The following is a 25,048-nucleotide window of genomic DNA, read 5'->3' on the forward strand; positions in this document are numbered from 1 at the left end:
TGCTAAGCTCAAAGCCATCATCATGCTGAACAGGGAAAAGCTGAAAGTATTTCCTCTAAAATCAGGAACAAGATAAGGGTGCCTACTGTCATCACTCCTATTCAATATAGTTCATGAAATCTTAGCCAGAGCAATTAGGCAAGAGAAGGAAATTAAAAGGATACAAATAGAGAAAAAAGTGAAATTATCTCTGTAGATGACATGAGTCTATACTTGGAAGAACAAAAGAAAACTCAACTGGAAGACTTCTAGAACTGATATACAAGTTCAGCAAGGTAGTCAGGTACAAAATTAACCAACAAAATATCAATAGTTTTTCTGTACACCAAGTCCAGAAAACAGTTTCATTCACAATAGTCTAAATACAAACAAACAAACATACTTAGGAATAAATCTAACCAAGGAGGTAAAAGACCTCTACAATAAATACTATAGAACACTGAGGTAAGAAATTGAAGGCCTTAAAAGATAGAAAGACCTCCCATGGTACTGGATAGTTCAAATAAAAATTGTTCAAGCCGGGTGTGTGGTGGTGCACGCTTGTAATCCCAGCATTCGGGAGGCTGAAACTCAGCTACTTAGTGAGGCCCTCTGCAACTCAGTGAGACCCGGTTTCAAAATAAAGAATAAAAAAAAGGGGGGGGGCAAGAGGTGTAGCTCGGAGGTCGAATGCCCCTGGGTTCCATCCCCAGACCCCCCCCCCAAAAAAATTGTTTAAATGGCCACACTACCAAAAAGGACTTCAATTAAATGAGGTCGAGCAGTAGAATTGGAAACTGGGGTTGGGATTCTTGGTGATTGCCATTTACCTGGACTTTAGATGGAATCCCAGTGTAGTTTTGATTTACATTTCAGAGAAAGGCATATTCTTAAAACATGCATTGGAAAAACAAAAAGGATGAAAGTCAACATTCCAATATTCTACGTAAAGATGCTAGAATAAGAAGAGCTGAATAACAACGAGTATGGCAAGAGTGGACCTATAGAAAGAGCATGTCAGGGTGGGAAGATAAACATTCTGAGGCATGAATGTGTATGATCTGTTGAGCAAATAGGAATATAGCATAACTGGATTATAATGAATGAGAGCGAACACATATATAAAAATTAGGTGTAAAAAGTGAGCCGGGACCTTCTGTTTTTATAGTATAAATCAGTAATGGTTAATAGCATATGAATAGCATTTAAATCTTCAGAAGATTATAGCTACCAAACATAGTAGTGTTTAGAGAGGGATAAGAATGAAGTAGTGAGAAGTGTTAGGAGACTATTTTAGTAGTCAGGGAAGATATGATAGTGGCTTAGTTTGGGGTGCTTACAGTAGAGAAGGGGAGAAGTTGATGGGAATTGTGGCACAGGGGATGCTCAAATTCCTGAATTATAATCCAATCATGAGTTTATTACCATGCTGTTACTGAGGTGACCTCAAAGTATAGGGTTAGCATCCCTAATCCAAAATTTGCAAATTCAACATGCTCTAAAAGCTGAAGGCTTTTGAGCATCACTTAACCAGTAAAGTCTTTTTTAAATATTCAAAAATCCCCAAAACTCCAAAATCTGAAATGCTTCTAGTTCCAAACATTAGGATAAGGGATATTCATCCTGTACAGACACTAAAACTTTTCTTGCTATTTAAACTGTCATTAAAGCAATAATAATCAAATAATAATAATAATAATAACCACCACCACTAGTTGGGTCAATTGATTCGACTGTGTATTTATCTTCAACCTCAGCTTTGACGATCTCAGCATGATCTCCATGGCAGCCATTTAAAATTCCTGCTGTTCTTTTGGAGCTCTTAGCCTAGTGTTCTTTCTATATCTCTGAGAAAATAAACATTGATCTTACTTAAAAGAAGATCATTGAACTCTCAACTTCTTGTCATAATTTCCTTTCCTTTAGTTTCAGAGGAAATAGCATCCCTGCTCCTACTCAGGGCCATCTCATCGGTTCCTCCTCTCTATTCTGCATCTCTTATTTGTTATGACAATAGTTTCTAAATGAGAGCCCATGGATTAAATGTGTAACAGAATTGCCTGCACAGTTATTTAAAAATATAAACTGAAACCCTCCTTGAAGAGTCTGATTCAGTAGTTCTATAATATAGACTGAGAATTTGTAAACATTCTCGTTTCTTTTTTTTTTTTTTTTTTTTTGGCAATACTAGGGTTGGAACCCAGAGGCATTCTATCTCCCAGCTATCCCCCAGCCCTATTTTTTATTCTTTATTTTGAAACAGGGTCTCACTAAGTTGCAAAGGGCCTCACTAAGTAGCTGAGGCTGTCCTAGTACCCGGATGGATCCTTCTGTCTCAGCCTTCCAAGTACTGGGATTACAATCATGCGCCACCACACCCAACCTGATCCCATTTTTAAAAAAGAATTTTAATAATGAATTGCATTTATACATCATGGTGAGATTCAGTGTAAGCAAAATATACATTATTCCACTGTAAAATTCCTATATGGGGCTGAGAGTATTGCATGTGTTTAGCTCTACAAAAACAAAACAATAGGTTTGTTGTTGTTGTTGTTGTTATGGTACATACCTGTAACTTCCAGTACTTGGGAGGCTGAGACGGGGGAATCACCTGTTTGGAGACAGTCTCAGCAAGTAGTGAGATTCTCATCAACCTAGCAAGACCGTGTTTCAAAATAAAAATAAAAAATAGGGCTAGTGGCGGGTGCAGGGAGCTCAGTGGTAGAATGACCCTGAGTTCAATCCCCAGTATCAGAAAAAAAAAATTTGCATTGAACTAATGGGTTTTGCTTCTTTATTTTTACATGGTGCCTTTGTCAGGACCAGCATTTTTAATTTTGATGAATTTGAATGAATGAACTCTTTTTCAGTCTTGTTGCAGTCCCAACAACAGTGTTCCCACTTCTCCACACCCTCACCATCATTTGTTGTTGTTTGTGTTTTTAATGATTGTCATTCTAATTGGAATTAGGTAAAATATCAGGGTAGTTTTGATTTGCATCTTTCTGGTTGCTAGTGATGTTGAACATTTTTCTATTCATTTATTGGACATTTGAAATTTTCATTTATAAAGTATCTATTTCACTTTCCCATTTTTTGATTGAGCTGTTTGTTTTCTTAGCACTGAGTTTCTTGAGTTCTCTGTATATTCTATATTAGTCCGATATTCTAGATATTAGTTGGCAAAATTTTTCACCCATTCTGTCAGCTCTCTCTTGAGGTTCTTGATAGTTTCCTTTTTGTACAGAAGCTCTTCCGTTTAATGCAATTCCACTTAATTTTCCTCCTTTTAATTTCTTGTGCCTTTGGGGTCTTGTGGAGAAAGATTTTACCTGTGCCTATATATTGCAGTGTTGGACGTATTCCCTCTCCAAGGAGCTGCAAGGTCCCTGGTCTGATTTCGAAGTCTTTGATCCATCTTGAATTGGCTCTTGTGCAGGATGAGAAAGTGGAATTTATGTCCATTTTGCTGCATTTGGCTAATCAGTTTTTTCAACAGCCTTTGTTGAAGAACTATTTTTTCCCCCAGTGTATGTTTTTGGCTTCTTTGTCAAAAATCAATTGGCTGCAAGTGTGCGGATTTATTTCTGAGTCTTCTAATCTACTCCATTGTTGTATGTGTCTGTTTTTGTGTCAATACCATGCTGTTTTTATTACTGTGGCTTTGTAGTATATTTTGAAGTCAGGTATTCTGATGCCTCCTGCATGGTTCTTGTTTCTGAGAACTACTTTGGCTATTCTAGTTTTTTTGTTGTTCCAAATGAATTTAAGGACTGTTATTCCTATGTCTGTGAGGAAGGACATTGGTAATTTATTGGGTATTGCATTGAATCTGTAGATCACTTTTGAAAGAATGACCATTTTGATGACATTTATTCTGGCTATCCAAGAGCATCTTTCCATCTTCTAAGGTCTTCTTTGATTTCTTTCTTATCAAAATTTCTTACACTGGGTGTGGTGGCGCACGCTTGCAATCCCCGTGCTTGGGAGGCGGAGACAGGAGGATCGCGCTGCTTTGAAGCCAGCCTTGCTGGCTTAAGAGACCCTGTTTCCAAATAAAAATATAAAATAATAGGTCTGGGAGTGTAACCCGGAGGTAGAAGGGTTTCCAGGAACCCCAGTGCCACACACACAAAAAAATTCTTCTTTTTGTTTATCAAATAAGACATTTTATTTGCAGTTTGAGTGAAAATATGACTACTCAGTTTCATAGAACAATCAAGGAAACCAAATGTTTATTCCTGTGGCATATTCAACATAATTCAGCAACTATAATTATTGGTGTTATTTTGAAGGATTGTTTTTTTTGCATGCCCAACACCAAATTTTTTTCAGAGTCATTTATAGGATGCGTTGTTTGGATTATTTACCTCCCTACGCCAGTCATCTGTGTCCTTCCATTTAGCCCTCATTTCCAATGATGTCTGGATTATGCTGGCATTTTGTTGTCATCATTCTCTTTTTCATGAACTGGATCATTAGAAAGCATGATCATCATATTCACAGTGTCAGAAAGACCATGTTTTAATTGGGTCTATTTGATTCAAAAAAAATTTCAAATTACAGAACATGGAGAACCAAGATTATTTTGAAGGTATAATAAAAAAGACCACTGTTGCTGGGTGTGGAGGCGCACGCTTGTAATCCCAGCATTTGGGAGACTAAGACAGGAGGATTGCAGTTCACAGACAGCCTCAGCTACTTAGTGAGGCTCCTTGCAACTCAGTGAGACCCTGTTTCAAAATAAAGAATATGAAATAGGGCTGGGGGTGTTGCTCAGAGTTAGAAGGCCCCTGGGTTTCATCCCCAGTACCAAAAAAAAAAAAAAAAAAAAATCACTGTTTAGAAAAATATGGTAGGGTTGGGCATTGTTGAGCATGCTGGTAATCCTAGTCATGGGAAGCTGAGACAGGAGGATTGCAAGTTTGAGGCTAGCCTCAGCACCTTTAGCAAGACCTTGAGCAACTTAGCAAGACCTTGTTTCAAAATAAAAAGGGCTAGGGGTATAGCTCTAATCACTGATTTGGAACAGCAAAGGAAATAACACTAAGCAAAAATAGAAAGAAATAAAGATAACTGAAAGCCTAATCCATGGGAAACAAGTCTAAATTTATAAGTAAATAAGATAAACCATATGCAAAGAAATAGTAGAAGAAAAATAACTTGCACAGAAAAAAATGAGTTATTAAGATGCAATTTCATAGTAATGATAAGTGGAATAAATTTTTAATTGCATATGTGTTTATGAAGATTTACATATGTATATGCTACACTTAGAGACATAAGTAAAATGTTTTTATACTAATTTTAAAAATGTTATTCCTTTATACCATTTGTTATAAAATATTTAAAACTGATTATTTGTAAGGTTAAAGCATCATACTTATCAAATTTCTCACCTGCAACATTGGAAAGCAGAACAGTGCAACTATATTTGTAAACTTCAGAGGAAAATACTTCAATTTGTAAATCACGTATCTCTAAAGAAGATCATTTTATATAGGAGAACAAAACCAAGACTATTTTTTAACAAGGAGCAATAAGAAATACCTATTTCTGTTTTGTGGAAGAATTTATTGGTGAAGTATTACAGCCAAAATAAAATCCCCAAGAGAGAAGGGCATTGTATAAGAATCAGTGGAAGGTAGTGTCTTAGTTCATTTTGTGTTGTTTTAGCAAAATACCTGAGTTTGGGCAATCTAAAGAAAAGAAGATGATCTGGCTCACAGCTGTTTGCTGAAAATTCCAAATCACATGATACCAGCATCCTACAAAGGCCTCCTGGCTGCATCACAATAGAGCCGAGAGGCAGAAAGGAAACTGGCTGCCTGCAGATGAATCCATCCCCATAGGGGTGGCCTCACTTTACAGGTGCTAAACCATTTCTGTGAGTACTACATCATTTTCTTCTGAAGGTCATACTCCAACATCGATTAAAGGCTATACCTCCTCCGTACCATTACATTGGGGGATCCACCTTTGAGCACATGAAAGTTTGGGAGACACACTCAAACCATATCCAGACCATAGTAATAGCATTTCTTAAAATTTATAGATAATTCTAAAGCAGTAACCATTTTCATTGTGTTGTATAAGAAAGGCTACTCGATAGCCGGGCCTGGTGGCACACACTTGTAATCCCAGCATTCGGGAGGTTGAGACCGGAGGATCGCGGTTCGTGGACAGCCTCAGCTACTTAGTGAGGCCCTCTGCAACTTAGGGAGACCCTGTTTCAAAAATAAAGAATAAAAAATAGGGAAGAGGGTATAGCTCAGAGGTCAAATGCCCCTGGGTTCCATCCCCAGACCTGCAAAAACAAAACAAAACAAAAAAAGGCTACTAGAAATGCATTATATACATAAGAAAAATCCTAAAGATGACTTGGAACTATAGTTTTAAATTATTCCAAGTAAGTGTTAGAAGTGGGAGTTATGGAGGATTTTTTTAAAGGATCTTACTTTGTCTTCAATTTCTTTATTCATTAAGCATATCAATTGTGAGATGATTTAAAACTGGAATTAGCATCTTGATATGAGATTCAGTAAAGCCAATTTGATCATTTCAGTTGAAAGAATAGATTTTCCTATTCATAATGGCATGCATGGTAGGCCAAGGCAGTTAAATGAGCCATATATTTTAATATGTGATTTACATATTTATGGTTTGTGAACAATTGTTTTTGAACAATTTTTAGGCAAAGTTATTTTTCCGATTTAAATTATTTAGTTATTGAAAATGCTTAATGGGAGCTTATATCTTACAGGCTGAGAATGCAGAAAAGGAAAAGAAATTTAACATGTATTGAGGAGAAACATATACCAAAAGTGTAGGTAAAATTAGATGAATGCCATAAGTGATTTATACACAAGGTGAAATGAAGCATAGGAAAAGGTTTGAAAGACTTAACTGTGAAGATGTTTATAAGTCTGTTGGGGAACAAGGTAGGCAGAGCATACTGAATAGTGGAGGCATATGTTATAGATGAAAAACCCAGGTATTTATCTCTAATTGAGCCATCTAGTGAAATTTTTTCTATTGAAATGCACTGAAATTCATGTGAAAAGGAGATATCTCAGGTAATATCCATTGAAAGTAGCTCTGGCTTGTGTCCTGTTCTGGTTAAGCCTAAGGTTTTTGTTTTGTTTTTGTGGTGCGGTGGGTTGAACTACGGTCATTCTACTACCTCCAAGCTACACCCCTTCTCCTATTTTATTTTGAAATAGGCTCACTTTTTACCTGTGATTCTCCTGTCTCATAAGTACTTTTAAATTTCAAAAAGGGCGGCATTTAGAAGTCTAAGTACAGTAATCAGATGTTCACTACATATTGGTCTTAGTTTTTTTCAGAGGAGAGAAGATATAAACTTCCTGGCTCTTTTTTTTTTTTAAACAGCAATGGACTTAGGAACTATGGCTTCAGAATAGGGTTCACTTCTGCCTTTCCTGCTTGACTTACCTTGGATGCAATGAGGAGAGACAGCCCTCCTGCTTCAGGAGTAGCATGGCTGCCCTGCACAGTTAGATGTGGTGAGCTTTTGAGATGGTAACCACTGTCTTTTGCATTTCACAGAGAATAGAGAAACATGGTTGGCTGCTATCGTTCTGTGTATTTCTCAAATATATCCTGCCTAGTGGAGAGGGAAAGAATGACCTCCCCAGTGTCAGGGCAGAAGGTATTTACTCTTGCTGCTACTGTGCTGAGAAATTAGGTCTTCTTGAGAATAATTGTATGGCCTAATACAGATTTTCGAACCAAAAAGCTAAAAGTTTGCTCTTCTTTTACACATTTGTTAGCTTCCATATATAAGGGATTCCCTGTAAATTGTAGAATCTAAAATGTTACAAATTCTTGTGGGAGGTCAGTTTCAGAGATGGATGACTTTTTTCATGGCAATGTATTTATCTCTTTTGTTCTATACTTACAAAAATGTTGAAATTCTTAACTTTAGAAGCCATATTTACATAGGATTGGTAAAAGGAGCTTCTAACTAATATTTTTTAGATTAGACATTCATCTTAACAAAGTGGCAACCTAAATAATATTGATTTGAAAGTTCATCTTTGCTCACTATTTTTATAGCCTCTTGTGGTGAAATGATTTACTTACATGTTATTTAAAGTTTCTGTCCCTATTAATTGTCCTGATGCCTCACTGAGGCGCTCAGAACTGATAATCACTAGGCTTTTCTATTTAATGCTGGAAGAACAAGCTGCTTATGATGACCCAACAGAGACATGAGGAAGGTTTGTGAAAGGGGTGTATTCATCCAGCTCTAATCCTGGTTTTCAAAAAGGCAGTGTCTTTAAGTGTTCTCTAATTAGTGAAAAGATATGGTTGTAGATTCTTGTAGACACCTCTTTCATAGGACAGAGATGATCTGCCTGGCCTATTTAATTCTTTGTTTTACATTTCTTGTAAATGAAGTTTTTAAAAATCTTTTATTGGTAGATTGTAATTATACATAATATTGGAATTTGCTGTGACATATTTGTATGTGTACATGCCATACTTTGATCAATTTCATTCTCCAGTACTTCCCTTTCCATCCCATAAGTGAAGTTTTTAATGTGTGAACATTTTAAAAATAGGAAATAGTAAAAATAATTTTAACATGTGATCATTGCTATTTATTAGTATGATTTATTGTGATTTTTATTTTTGATATCATAATTAGAAACTTAAATGTTATATGTCATAAAATGGTGCCTACAAAATGAAATGGTTTTCCTTTTTGATTTCCTGCTTGTTTGCTTTGATGATCTCTTTGTATACAAGAAATATTTACTGCTCTGAGGCAAATTCTTTTTGGTTTTGGTAAAATTGCTTCTACCAGTCACCTAGGAAATATAAGCTAGGGAACAAGACACTGATATTTAGGCATACCAAGAGAAAATATATTGCTTCAGTGAACTGAATATAAAACATGATCAGCGAAAACACCTGGAAATCAAAAAGAAAAGATTTTAGTTATGCTTCTCTTTTTCAAAGAACTTAAGTGCTTAGCTATTATTGTTAGTGCTGGAGGGGTAAGTTGGCAGTGGCATTTGAAATATGATAAATAAAAGTGTACAGAATGTCTGCTTCTACTTTTAGCACTTGTCTGATTCCTTCTGCAGAAATGCATAATGGAAACTACCATAGAGTTAATGCGACTCTAATATATCAACCTTACTTGTTGTAATAAATGTATTCTCTATTACTCTGTAATGATAAAGCCATAGTTATTGAAACTGCCAAAGTTATTGAAAGAGAGGCTAGGAGCTTTTTGCCGTTATCACCTGTATTATTAATTGGAGATAATTACAGCAGAGCAGCTGGCTGTTGGTTTTAGGGAGCATCAATTGTTCCTCTCACCCAGCTGTTAACTAATAAGGATAGTCAACACATCTGTTTCAACAGCTGGTAATTAACAAAAGCCTAATTGCTGCAACTCTTTTAACATCCAATCTGTGAAAAAGAAGGGATGTAGAAGAATATTATTTACTTTGTGCTTTGCACTTTCTGAGACCAGTTTCTCTTTTTTCCTCTCCCCCCACTTTTTTTCCTTACTTTGAACACCACTGCCTTTGTATGAGGCATTGAATGGCAGAAGAACACAATATGGTAATCCAGAGCTTAACTTTTTCAGATCTTTGTTGGTGTTTCTTATTGCAACATTTCTTTGCTAACTTGCAAGATAAAATGGATCAAAAGCATTTTGAGTAGTTCCATACAACGGTTAAAATCCGCAGCAGCGTGCCCTAGGCTGTGTTGCTGTTGTCTGAAATATCCAAATGGAAACAGGGGATTCTTTTTTCTTACACTTTTCACATGCTTAGGCACGACTCCTGAATAATTTCCACATTCATATACTGAATTTTTGTTTAAATTACTGCATATATTGATTAACGTAAATGAAGTCAGGTGTAGTGAGCCCTTTTCTTTTTGTTAAAAAACTATCATCTCTGAAAGACTTTAGCTTACTTATTTTAATATCTATATGTCAATTTTCAGTACTTAAGAAAACATTTGGTAATTTGTGAATTCATGCTTGGTCTGTTTCTCTTTAAAATGTGACTTGATCATTTTTAAAAGAAACCTTTACTTCAGATAATTTTGATTACTACCTAATGATTTTTATAACAAATAGGATATTCATGGGCTCGAATTTAAGACAAATAAGACTTTCACAAATGAAAAATAAAAATAATACTATTATTGAAATACCTTCAGTTGTCTTAGTTGTGAACTGTTTAGGTAAAAAATATATTTCATATAGCCTTGATTATAGAGAATGATATGCTTTTTACAGTCTTTGCTAATTATTTGTTAATGTGCACATGTCAAAAAAGTCTTCATTTTGTCTCCTATCTTAAAAATTAGCAGATATAATATAACTGATTTAAATGTTTCCTTTCAGAATTTTTTTTAGTTATGGCTAAATTTTTTCAGTAGCTGTTTATAGTCTTTTATATTATCTTTAAATCCTATATATATTATCTTTACATATATGTAATATAAATGTATAAAAGATAATATATAAGACCATTTTGATTAATGAAGACGTACTTGTTAATTAGCAATCACGTAATCGTACTGATTTTCCTTTCAACACATTCCTAAAATGTTAAAATAAAATCATGGTTAATTAGATAGACCGTGATTATGGGACTTATTTAATATGAGTATCTGCAAAGTCCTTAGCTAAACCGATAGTCGAGTTCACTTGATTAAACTTGTTTCACTAACTTTTGAGTTGGCAATATTTCTATGCAGGCAGTTTTTTAATTGATGTTGAAAGGTATAGAAGAAATTCTACCCAAGTGCTTGCAATGGACTGAATTACAGATTGCATAATTTCAAAATTTTTGTTGGCAAGACAAGTTTAGTTCAGCAGGTGTTCAGGTGATGAAGTGTACTATAGATGTAATGAAAAAACATACACGATCCTGAACAAATAAACAAAATACTGCTGGCTAAAATTCTAACTAAATAAAGGGCATTGGCATGTAGAGAAATGTTTACGACCCAAGTGGAAAGGAGGGGAATATTGTCATTTTGGGAAATGTTTACTTCTTGAGTTTAAATAAGAATTTAATTTTCTCTGTGTGCTCATGTTCTTAGGTAGTACCAGACAGCTTAGTGAAAGGAATGTATCGTGCCATGAACAAGGACACTGGGCTTTCCTGAGGAACCCACATGCTAAGCATGCATTCTACCACTGAGCACATACTTAGCCTAGGAACTCACATTTTGCCTTATATGAAGTGTTTTCTTGTATATAATTATTTTTCTTGAGAAAATGACCTCAAGAACAGGTGGGATGGTAGATACAAATTCAATAATTTAACATATGATGCTCTCTGAAGACCATAAATACTCCATGATTCCTTTGGTTTCTAGATGTTAAAGGAGACAAATCTCATTAAATGAGAATAATTATTAGTAAAGCCAGTGAAGTATTCAGTGATTTTGTATATAACCTCAAATGACCTTGAAAGGTATAGTGGGAAAGTCTCAGGTACCTGACATCTAACTGACACCTAACAAGCAATAGATCTAAGGTCATGGTAGTATTTTATAAGATAGACTTCATTCAACTACAAGATACAAGGAAAAGATAAAGCCTCCACAGTCTAAATTAATCCACAAAGAAAAAGCCGAAGATCTTAAATTACTATGATTTGTCTGATAAAACAGTCTGAGTTAATGTGCAAAGATATGGTTCAGAAAGAAGGCCTTAAATTACTATGACTTAAAAAGTAAATTAAGTCAGACTAAAAATAACAGGCAAACTATACATCTGGCAAGGGGTTGATATCTATACTATATGAGGCGTTCCAAGAACTCAACAGAAATAAATAATAACCCAATTGAAAAATTGGCAATAGACCTAAATAGATATTTCTCAAAAGAATACGTATAAATGGCCAATGGGTTTATGAAACATGCTCAGCATTACTAATCATAAAAGAAATGCAAATCAAAATTCACCTTACCCCACTAAAAATGATTGTTACCCAAAAGAGTAAGGATAACAAGTTTTAGCAAGAATTGAGAGAAAAGGAAACCCTTGCACATTTTTGGTGAAAATGTATATTAGTACAGGAATTGTGGAAAACACTATGTAAGTTCTCCCCCAAAATAAAAAAATAAAAATAGAACTAGTATATGATCCAGCATACGGTCCAGCAATGCACTACTGGGTATTATATCCAAAGGAATTGAAATCTTTATGTCAGAGACATCTGCATTCCCATGTTTATTGAAGCACTATTCATGACAGTCAAGAAATGGAAACAGGTGAAGTTGTACATTGGAGGCTGAGACAGTAGGATTGCAGGTTCAAGGCCAGCCTTGAGACTTAGCAAGGCTCTCAGCAACTTAGTGAGGCCTTTTTTCAAAATAAAAAATAAGAAGATCTGGGGGTATAGCTAAGAGATAGTATTCAATCCCCAGTACCACAAAAGAAAGTATAGGGGAGCAGGATGAGATCCCAGCCATTCCCATCCCCAGAGTGTGCCTGGCTGTGTTTCTGACATGCTGTCCACTCTCTTTCTCTATTCCATGCCTTCTGTTTCCTGTTCCTGAATCAGTTCCTGCATATTAATGTTCTGATTTCTGCTTCTACCACAAACCTTTGTCTCCCCACTTTCGTGTCAGCACACTTTGTAGGTCAGTAGACAACGCATATGTTACTACATTTGATGATCAACCTGTTCAACTCTGATCTCATAAACTGAAAGGCAAGATATGGGGACAAATCACAAGAACCTCAAAGACTCACCTTGAAAAAGCATTACACTGTGTTAATATACCATGGTGGGCAACCCACATCTTCCTCTACAATGAAAATCTGCTCATTTCAAGCCTTTTGATATCAACTTTTAATTTTTAAGGTATTTTTGCAAATTATTTAGTTATTTTTTCTATGTTTTTAATCTGAGGTTAAAAACTAAAGTCCTAGGATGACACAGTAATATTGCTTGAGCAACTGCCTAATTAGACATACTGTTTAGAGATATTTAGTTAGATATCTCATAGATATGTTTAATAGGATAGCAGGTCCTGTATATCATGTATATCTATGTATTATGTGTTATATATTTATGTATTTTTGTGGTTATGCTATAAAATATTCCACTAAAACAATCAATATATATTAAATTATAAGGTATTGAAATGTGGCTTGGCTGATAAATAAGCAACTTTGGGGGGAATACATGAATTCTAGTTCCAACTTTCCTTCTAATTAACTGTGAAATCTTGAATAATCACCAAATGTTTTTCTGTGCATGTTGTATTATCAACAATTTCCTCGTCTATAAAAGTAAAGGACTAGATTACCTCTAAATCCATTCCCAGTATAAAATTATTTGGCTCAGTAATTTAATTTGTTCTCTATGCTTCTTTATTTAGTAGATTTTGCAATCAGATAACCACCTCTGTTCTACCATAAAAATAGATTTCCATTAATGGTCTTGGAGTTACCAAAGAAAGGCTTAATTACATCAGAGTATAACTATTAAAAACACATTTAAAACCAAACATAACAAGATTTTAGAGTGAGATAGTAGGAGTTTATTCACAATGCCTATAACAAACAGTATTCAGTGATATGAACGATGGATTATTTTCTTGGTCATTCTAAATTACTAGATAAAACTGTAAGGAAATAATATAGCTCATTTCTAAAGTAGTATTAGTACAAATGGTGTCCTATTTTGATGACTTCTCAGATAACTATATAATGGTATATTTGACTGTAAGACTAACCTATCACTGGTTAACCAATCTCTCTTTCAGTTACTTCAGATGTAGAAAAGGATGCTGAGGATGGAAAATCCATTCTGAGTATTCTGTGAACTTCTGTTATTGTCAGTAACTTTTTCTAAGTGATTATTTGATTGCATTATTTTGTCTGGGGCTATATGTGAAGATTCACAGTGGTAAAAGAGAAATTATGTGTTTGAGGGCCAAATAGGCCTGAATTTGCACTGTAGTTTAACCAGTCATTAGCTCTGTTGTATAAATAAGCTTCATGAACTTATTTTTTATCACCTGTAAAGTAGAGATAATGGGAATTATCTAATAGGTTGTTTGTAAGGATAGATTATAGTAATAAATTTTAAGTACTTGATATAATGCCCAACCCTTAGTAGACATTCAACAAGGGGCATTGGTATTTAAGCATAGATACTCTAAAGGTATTTCAATGTAGGCAGCAAGTTTGGTAATTTTTTATAAAGTATATAAACATATACTTACTATAGGACCCAACAATTCTACTTCTAGGTATTTACTCAAGAAAAATGAGCCAGGCCTGATGGTGCACACTTGTAATCCCAGCATTTGGGAGGCTGAGACCTGAGGATCGCGGTTCTTGGAAAGCCTCAGCTACTTAGCGAGGCCCTTCACAACTCAGTGAAACCCTGTTTCAAAAAATGAAAATCACTAAGCTGGGCATGGTGGCGCATGCTTGAAATCACTGTGCGTGGGAGGCAGAGACAGGATTGCGCTGGTTCGAAGCCAGCCGTGCTGGCTTAAGAGACCCTGTTTCCAAATAAAAAAATATATAAAATAGGTCTGGGAGTGTAGCCCGGAGGTAGAAGGGTTTCCAGGAACCCCAGTACCACCAAAATAAAAAAAGAAGAAGAAGGAGAAGGAGAAGGAGGAGAAAAGAAAGAAAGAGAGAGAGAGAGAGAGAGAGAAAGAAAGAAAGAAAGAAAGAAAGAAAGAAAGAATAAATAAAGACCAAAAAATAGGGCAGGGGGTGTAGCTCAGAGGTTCAGTGCTCCTGGGTTCCATCCCCAGTACCACACACACACACACACACACACACACACACACACACACAGATGGGTATGATAGGATATGCCTATAAGGGAGTATAAGACAGGAAGATTGTTCATTCAAAACCAGCCTCAGCAATACTGAGACCCTCTGCAGCTTAGAGAGATCCTGTTTTATAATAAAATAAGACTAGGGTGTAGCTCAGGGATAGAATGCCCCTGGGTTCAGACCCCATGCCTTAGCATTCTCACTGCTGTCATCTAAGACAACTGACTCCACACCTTAAATAAATGAAGGGTTATTTGTTCCACTTCTTTTGGAGTTCAGTCCATGAAGCTTGGGGTGTGAAGCTGAATCTCACACCATGATGGGCCATGGCATCAGGAAGCAGAGAAAGTGACCACACATTGGCTCTGCTCCTTGTATTATGGAGGCAGAAGCAAGAAGCAAGTAAGGGGATCAGGAACCATATGTAATCCCCAAGGCCACACTCCCAGAGACCCACCTTCTCCAGCCACTCCCTACCTGCCTAGGTGACCACCCAGGAAATTCATTACAATGGTCTACCCACTGAGGATATTACAACCAAGCTTTCCTTCCCATTGCTACCTTGCTCCCAAGGTTAGGGGGCACATTCCAAAATCAAACCATTACACCCTACTACCACAAGAGAAAGAGAAAGAGAAAGAAAGAAAGAAAGAAAGAAAGAAAGAAAGAAAGAAAGAAAGAAAGAAAGAAAGAAGAAAGGAAAGGAAAGAAGGAAGAAAGAAGGAAAGAGGGAAGATGGAAAGGATATAGAGAAAAAGAAGATAGAAAGGAGGTAGAAAGAGGAAGAAAGGAAGGAGAAATGAAGTCCTATTTCCACAAATTTACCTGTATGCAGGTATTTCTAGCAACTTAATAATTTCCAAAGACTATAAACAATCCAAATGTCAGTTAACTGGTGAATAGATATTCATGTTATAGAAATACATGCAGTAACATACATGCAGTAATACAAATGAATCTCAAAAACATTTTATTAAATAAAAGAAGTCAGACTCAAAGACTGCATTCCATTTTAATAGATTACATTATAGAAAAAGGAAATGCTATAGGAACAAAAATCACATTAGTGGTTGCTAGGGGCTGGATATAAAGGACAGGCATTGACTTCAGGGGTGTACAATGGAATGTTTAGGGGCCATGGGAATACTCTATATTTTGATTGTGATGGCTGATATGTGGCTATATATAGTCAAAATTCACAGAACTATATACTCAAATGGGTGAAGTTTTACTTGATATAAATATAATTCTGACTTTAAAAATGATGTGTAGCCAGGTATGGTGATGCATACCTGTAACCACAACCACTCAAGAGGCTGAAACAGGAGAATCACAAGTTCAAAGACATCCTGAGCAATTTACAAGATCCTGTCGCAAAAGAAAATAAAAATGGTTAGCGGTAGAGCACTCCTGCATTCATTTCCTAGTACCACAAACACACACCACACACACACACACACACACACACACACACACACACACACATCCATGTGCATACTTATATAATATCACATGCATGTTTTACCTTGATAAGATTTTACCTAAAATATGATAGTAAGCAGAAAAGAAAAGCATTATTCTCATATATGTATCCCTCAAACTATGATTTTACATATATAAATTCTGCCCTACTGGGGCTATATTTAAAAGTATTTTTTAGTGTTTCTATTAAGGTTTTTAAGATAGAATACATTGAGATTCTAAACATTATAATAGAAGGGAAATACAAAAAAAATTGACCTGATATAGGACAGATAAAAAATATGGGAAAAGGATATATAATATAAAAAATGAAATAATATGTAAGAATTTCTATTATATTTTTAATCACACTATACATGTGTGAAGATAAATAAGAAAGGATACATGTATCATTATGAATAACTGACCAAAAATCAAATATCTTTAAAATGTATAGAATATTAGCAGGGCATGATGGTACACTCTTGTAATCCCAGTACTTAGTAGATTGAGGCTGAGACAAGAGGATCGATCACAGTTTGCAGCCAGCATCTCAGTAACTTAGTGAGACCCTGTTTCAAAAATCCCAGTATGGTGGCACACACTTGTAATCCTAGCACTTGGGAGGCTGAGATGGAGGATTGCACAGGTTCAAAGCCAGCCCCAGCTACTTAGTGAGGTTCTCAGCAATTTAGTGAGACCCTGTTTCCAAATAAAGTATAAAATAGGTCTGGGAGTATAGCCCAGAGGTAGAAAAGCCCCTAGGTTCCACCTCCAGTACCACCACCACCAAAAAAAAAAAAAAAAAAAAAAAAAAATCCCCAGTACCACAAAATAAAATAAAATAAAATAAAAAGTATATAGAATGACTCTGGGTTCAATTCCCAATACCACAGAAAAGAAAATATGTAGAGTATCACTTATGTTTGAGATTAAAACCCTAAAGACAATAGATTCAATCCCCAGACACCAAAAAATAAATATATATTATCTATAGGAATATAACACTATAGCAAAAATATAAAATAATTTTTAAACTGATGAACCCAAATTCATGGAAATGTTTTACTTTGGGGCTGAGAGGGAAGGAAATGAATGTGTATGTGATCAGTATGTGTGGTGTGTGGAATAAATGAAGTAATTTTTTAAAATCTGAAGCAAAATAGCAATATTTAAAAAAATTAAAGCAAGGTGTATAACTAAGATTATTAATTTTTAAATTTTATAAATAGGTGCATTTATTTGCAAAATGTACAAGTAACTCAGTTTTTGCTTGTATATGCATAGACTATCTCTCGAAGGATCCATAACAAGCAGCTGGTGGTCATCAGTCATGGTAGAGGGGATGTATAATACTGAAGGCTAGAGGTGGGAGACAACATTAAATTGGATCTTCCCTTGAATCTTCCCTTTTAGTTTGTTAGTTTTCTTTAATGGATGCATTTGGTTATGAGTGTGTACATAAATGAATGCATATAGTTGTCATGAAAGTAATTGCCAGAAACATGGGCATGGAATGCCCCCGAAACAGGAAAAGTACCCTGTTTGCTTATTTCCTTAATATATATATATATATATATATATATATTTTTTTTTTTTTTTTTTTTTTTTTTTTTTTTTTTTGGTGGTACTGGGGTTCCTGGAAACCCTTCTGCCTCCGGGCTACACTCCCAGACCTATTTTTACTTTTTTTTTTTTTTTTTTGGAAACAGGGTCTCCTAAGCCAGCGCACGCGGCTGGCTTCGAACCTGCGCAATCCTCCTGTCTCTGCCTCCCAAGCGCGGGGATTACAAGCATGCGCCACCACGCCCGGCCTATTTCCTTAATATTTTGATATGAAATTTATTTTTAATCTTAGTGTGGTAGAATTAGGTATTAATGATGAATCTAGGAAATACAATAGAAATAAATAGCACACAAAGTGTTTTTATACTACATGTAACAGACATACAACTCAGTGGACTAAGACACACACACACACACACACACACACACACACACACACACACACAGAGTTATCTTCCCAGAAGCCCAAGAAGTAGATCTGGATCTACCCTCTGGCATAAATGGACCCCAGGATGCAAATGCATCACTGGGATTTGGTTTGCATCTGGGCTTAGGGATGGAGTACTCTTGGCGGGACAGCCTGGGTCTTATATGTGAGGTGATGAGGGATACAGTTTATCCTAGCCACAAGGACTGAACTGGAGCCCTGTGGCATAGGGTTAGGGTACTTTTTTCCAAAAAGATATGCTGTCCAGATGAACCAGCGTATATCTGGTATCTTTACATCAGATATATTTATATTTGATATCTTTATATATCTTACAAAGTAAAAATATTGTAAAACCAGAAGTTTGTAGCAGCTTTGAAAAATAGTTACTGAGACTTAAACAGAAAACTGGATGCTGGAAATTTAAAAACTGAATGAATTGTCTATGAAGCATCACCTTATCATCATTGCCAACTAAATGTAGGCGTGAATGTGAAGTGCTCAATATTTTCTTAAGCAGGAGAATTTAAGTAAAATTCTCGCCATCCTATTTTCACTATGGAAATTTCTAGGCAAAATCTACAGTCTGGTATTTTCCTACAAGAACACTGCTTTTTGTTTGGTTTTGGTTTCTTGGTTTTATTCTTTTGCAGAAGTACCAGTTTTTTAAATATTAGAGTAATCATCAAGCTATTTAGCATTGGCACATATTTATTTATCAAGTTTTCTATTACCTGTCTAGTATTTAGTAGTCCTTAAATACATGAAACAGGATATCTGAAGGTTTGTAAGTTGAGTGCAATATGTTCTTTTTTGTGTGGTTCTTTTTAATTTGCCAATACTTGTAATGGATATCTGTGCCTTCTGAGTTACCATTTCGGTCACACTTTATGGTACAGTGAAAACTAGCAAAGCAGTTAATTATTGACATAAAAAAACCAACCACTTTCTTATTTGAAATGCTTTTTTCTACTTTTTGAGAATGTTTCATCTATAATTATAGAATACAGAATATTAAAGCAAAGCATCAAACGTCTTAAATTTAATTACACAGTAACTCTTTATTAGAAGTTTTTGCCCAGATATAGAAGAAATTAATATCTTGTTCTTATATTTATATGCAAAAATCCAAAGTGCTGCATGTTTTTGTAATTCTCCATTATTAAAATAGAAAGGTGGCATTAGGTGATGTTCACTTTCATTACCCTAATTAATTTTTCTATAAATATAAATTTATGATCTTATGTTTGCATTCTAATGCAAGAAAATAATACCAATGAAATCATAATAAATTTAGCAAATTTCTTCAACTCTGCCTCAAAACTTTCAGGTACTTTTAATTTTTTGATATTGGTGTAGTTTCTGAGGTTTGTGGCAACAATTTGTTCTGTGTTATCTCTGAAATACCACTTAAAGTGAAAGTTTATTTTCATGCAAATTAACCTACTGGTACCATATTTAAAATGTTATGCTGAAAACTCTTTTTGACATTTTTTTAAAATCCAGTGGAAATGATGGTAGAAAAGCAACAAATTATTTTAAAATTACTGCTTTGAACCCTTTCTAAAAAAAAAAAAAACTATAGAAACCAATAATAAACTGCATTTCACAAAGCTAGAAGAAAATAAGTTGAAAATTTTTACCTCAGTTTAACTGAGGGGATGGATATGTTTTACCTAAACATTATACAATGTGTGCATGCATTAAAACATTAATTCACCCTCTTAATAGGTTTAGTTTCTATGCTTTTATGTATTCATTTAAAATACATTTAGTTTCTCTATCATTCACAGTTGCTGGCATTCCCTTCTTAAGGATTTTTTTTTATCCCCTACAGAAAAGGAATTGAAAAGGTTAAATCCTATCTGTAAGAATCAGGCTGCAGTCTTGTGTATATTTTTTCACATTAAATATCAAAGATAGATTGACAACATATTTTGAATTTTCTGAGTTTTACTAGTAATAAAGTTAAAAGAAAATCTAGTGTGATCAGGCAATGGAGCCATATTAAATTTGTATGTGAAATACCCATTGTGCTTATCTCTACTTTAGATATTGCTGTGAACCCCTGTTCCACATTCTGAATTCTATGTATAAAGTTAAACATTGCAGAAGGGCATGGATCTGATGATACAGATAAAATGAGGTTGAAGTTTAGTAATAAGCATAGTTCATAATTTAATATGCTCATGTGTAGTATTCCTATTATTAGTATATTTAGACTATTTGGGGAGAAATTGAGACACTAATTAATATATTTTAAGCTGCCCCGAATGTAAGACTCCTGTTTAGACTGTACTACTGTATTTTTACCATGCCACAGCTAATATTTAATACTTAAAAATATTAACTACTTACAGGCAAAGTTGTTATCAATGCAACAAGCCAGAGAAACTGCAATTGAACAGTACAAAAAACTGGAAGAAGAAATCCAGACACTACGAGTTTACTACAGGTAAAATTCTTTTTAGCTTGGGCTTAAGTAAATATTGTTGAAAAATGTTTTCACCTGATTTTGCAGTGGTGAAGAAACACCGCAATGGAATTAAACACGCATTTAAAGCATTTTTGTAATTTTAAATTTATTTTGGCATTAGATACTCACCATTCTACCTTTTTTCTTTCTACACTTGATGAAACTTAAATGCATACTTCTATTAAAGTTATAAAATTTATATAACACTATTTGTCTAAATGAAGCCTGTTTAGCTACTGAACTGTTTGCCTATCTAGATGACACTTCTAAAATGATACATATTTTTAAGTAGTACATGAGGAGCATTAATGGGAACTTTTCACTCATTATGTTTATGAGATGTTTCTAAGAAAATGTCTCTAAAACACTTTTATTATTTATTTATTTATTTATTTATTTATTTATTTATTTTTGGTGGTACTGGGGGTGGAACCCAGAGGCTTTCTACCTCCGGGCTGTACTCCCAGACCTATTTTATACTTTATTTGGAAACAGGGTCTCACTAAGCTGTTGAGAGCCTCACTAAGTAGCTGAGGCTGGCTTCGAACCTGTGCAATCCTCCTGTCTCAGCCTCCCAAGCGCAGGGATTACGACCATGTGCCACCACTCCCAGCTCTAAATGACTTTTAACAGACTTAGTTTAAGTACCAGGAGTGCTTGTGAAATGAATTCAATAGATAAAATCTGACATATTGTGTGTGTGTGTGTGTGTGTGTGTGTGTGTGTGTGTGTGTGGTACTGGGGGTGGAACCCAGAGGCTTTCTACCTCTGGGCTATACTCCCAGACCTTTTTTTATATTTTATTTGGAAACAGGGTCTCACTAAGTTGCTGAGAGCCTCACTAAGTAGCTGAGGCTGGCTTCGAACCCGTGTGATCCTCCTGTCTCAGCCTCCCAAGCGCAGGATTACAAGCATGCGCCACCACGCCCGGCTTAAAACCGGCATATTTTAATTCAAAGAAATAGAATTGGAAATATCAGTACATGCCCTGTAATAAGGATAAATGTTGTTTTCTCATATTTTTGTTTTACTTTTTTGTTGTGTATGTGAAGAGAGATATAAGATTATATATTGGGTTATATGTAAAATGTGTGTTCTCACAGTGCTTAAAAAGAAAAAAGTTTATAAACGTCGGTGATGTACAGTGCCCTGTATAATTTTTTATTACTAAATGAAAAAAAAGAAACTCTCAAGTCTGAAATGTGAGAATTCACTAACTGGAACTGTAGGCTATTGAAAGATTTTTTTTTTTTGGATCTCTTCTCAGAATAATCTTATCAAATGTATAAAATGAAATCCAATCAAAATCAGTTTTGCTGAAATACAATTACCAGTTTTATGTCAGAATATATTACTATATATGTGCATCAGTATTAATATATTGAAAAGCTAGATATAGTAGCACAGTTACTAATAACCGTAAATTCAAACTAGCGGTGCCGGTGGGTGTTATTTTTGTGGTAAATGCAAGTGCTGAAGTGTGACGTGAAAAACCAGTGATTTCTATAGGAGCAAACCCTTAACACCAACTACGACTACTACTGTGGCTTGTTTCCTGTGTCTATGATTATAAGAAATATTGTACTTCCATGAGAGTTAGTACAAATAAAAATTGAACTTTTTCCACCCCCAAGTTAAGAGCCCTGTTTTGAAGCAGTGTTACTGATATAGGCAGTAGATGGTTGTTGTTACAGACTGAGTTGTGTCCCCCCAGAAAGGATAAACTGAATTTCTAATCCTCATTACCTGACATTGTGACCTTACTTTGACATAGGCTCATTACAGAGACAGTCAAGTTCAAACAAGGTCATTAGGGTGAGATATAATCCAGTATGGCTGGTGTGCTTAGAAAAAAGGGAAATCTGGAGAAAGAGATAAGCGTGCAGAGGAGAGGCAGAATGAAGATACATAGAAGAAAGCCAGGAACCTGGAGTGGTGCATCTACAGCCAAGGAATACCAAGGGTTGCCAGCAAAGTCTAGACACTAGACGAGGCAAGGAAGGAGTCTTGTTTATACCTTTTAGACACCTGACTTTAGGCTTCTAATATCCAGAACTCTGTGCCATTAAATTTCTCTTGTTTTAAGCTACCCAGACTGTGGTACTTTGTCATAGCATCCCTAGGAAGCTAGCACAGTTATCAAGTACCAGATATGTTTTATTGGTTACTGATGGAAAGTCATTTGCTTTTGCAGTTACCATCGGTGTCTACAGGTGAGGACTCAGATAGGCAAACACAGATAATGAATGAATACATCTTGCTGATTGACTTTGGGGTTTTTTTTGGGGGGAGGGAGGTGGAGGAGACTCTACCAGAATAGTCTTTTACAGCAGCAGTTCTCAACAGGAGCTATCATTAGAATCACCTGCAGTTATCATTAGACTCAAGCGGATTATACAAAGTGTCTTTGTTTTGAAGCTTTCTAGAAATCCCTACATTAAGCCAAGTTTGAATGTTTCACATGCATGTTTCAGTTAGCTGCAACACATTAGGGTCTCTTCTAGGCAAAATAGCAAAAAGAGCCATATGTTGTCTCTTTATTAAGACTTAGGAGCTAGGCACAGTGGTAAATGCCAGTAACCCCATCTACTTAGGAAGTTGAGGCAAGAGGATCACAAGTTCTAGACCAACCTGAGAAACATATCGAAACTGTCTTGAAATTTAAAAGGGGGTTGGGGATATACTTCAGTGTTAAGGCACGCCTCAGTTCAATCCCCAATAACACTCACACACAGACCCCACACACACACACCACACAGGCTTAAGCATGCTTTGTTATTTGTGCCCCGGCCATGGATGTTATATAGTGTGAAAGGTAGTGACTTCATTCCATGGGTATGAAGCGTTTTTATGGAAATTTCTCCTGCTTCATGTCCTGGGACAGGACAACAGTCACTCTGTTGATGAAGTGACAGTGCCCAAGATTTCAAGAGGTGTATGATAATCTTCCATGACTCACTTTACTATCTGAAGAGTAAACTTTGATGCCTGCTCTTAAGGCTCCTTTGCTTGCTAAATTGCAGATTGCTGAATTGTTTCTGAAAATTGTAAGCTAAAATATTTGGTCTTCTATACGTGAATGAAAAAGTTACACAATTTCTTCTAAATAGAGTTAGCAATTATTGGCTCAAAGATACACTTAACAAGTTCCCTTCTAATTGCTACTTAAAACATGCTGGTGATGTGGTGAAGCTACTGGGATTCACAGTTAGACCACCACAGAATGCATGGCCTTATGGAAATAAACTTTACCTAACTCATGTCATTTTAAAAATGAGACTAGTACTGGCTACTTTAGAAAGTTAAGTGCGTATTCGGCTTATTGTTATTGCTCAACCAATGTTAAGATAAATGTCTCTCTAAAACAGTATGTTGAGATTAGCTGGTCACAAAGAGTAAAGGGTCTTAATGCTTTCTCTCATATGTAGAAGCTAGGGAGTAATGGGGTATCAGAGGGACTTCAGGTAATGGGGGAGACGCTCCAGTGGAGGCAGAGAGGGTGTTTAGGGGGAGGAGGTTGGGAGAGTCAATAAAGGAATTGCTTCCATTGACATATCCATATGTGAGATACCAATATCATCTAAATATCCTGTATGGGGAAGAGACCGGAGGTTGGGGAAGAAGCCAGGAGAAAGCCCACCAAATGCTGTGCGCATTTATGTCACTATTACTACAAACCACATTATGATGGGAGACTGTAATGCACCAACAAAAATATTTTTAAAATAAGAATCTTTGTGAGCTTCTGAACATGAGAGATCAGAAAGTTCTGACAAAAAAATGACAAAGTGAGAATAACCAGTAACATTTAGAACAAGAGAGAAAATATGGACAAGAAAAAGAACCAAGCCAAGGGCTGGGGATACCTCTCAGGATTAGAGCACCTGCCTAGAATGCACAAGGCTCTGGATCCAATTCCCATTACCACACACACAAAAACTAACCAAGTCAAGCAGTCTTGAGGACTCAGCTTGGGATGGTGCTATTACAGTTAATGTAGTTTAATACCTCAGCTGGCCATGTATGGTTAAAGGCAAAGTATTGAACTGACTCAGGATATAAATTTGCAAGGCAAGATGATAAAAGAGCAGAGAAATTGAGCTTACTAGTAAAAGAATTGTTTAAATTATGAATGATGGTCTAAATTAAATAGGTCAGAAAATAAAGTTGAAGGTGTATGTACCATGAAAACAGGAAGAATCAAGTAACTATAAATCTTAAGTATACCATAAGGTAAAGTAATGTAATATGAAAAATTCAGAGCTGAGAGAATAGGAGGTTATAATCAGAAAGCACAACATTGCTATTTAAGATCT

General features: G+C 35.5%; 1 protein-coding gene across 1 annotated transcript in view; it reads left to right on the forward strand.

The window, feature by feature from the left end:
• Positions 1–25,048, forward strand: part of MIPOL1 (mirror-image polydactyly 1) — a gene marked incomplete at its 3' end in the record, with an annotated part of 242,036 nt that overhangs the window by 109,416 nt on the left and 107,572 nt on the right. Inside the window, exon 9 of the mRNA XM_080707733.1 lies at positions 20,617–20,711. Coding sequence (XP_080563859.1) covers positions 20,617–20,711 — 95 coding nt within the window. The remainder of the gene's footprint in view (positions 1–20,616; positions 20,712–25,048) is intronic.

This window comes from Muscardinus avellanarius (genome assembly GCF_963383645.1).
Source record: "Muscardinus avellanarius genome assembly, chromosome: 12".
NCBI classification, from domain to species: Eukaryota; Metazoa; Chordata; class Mammalia; order Rodentia; family Gliridae; genus Muscardinus; species Muscardinus avellanarius.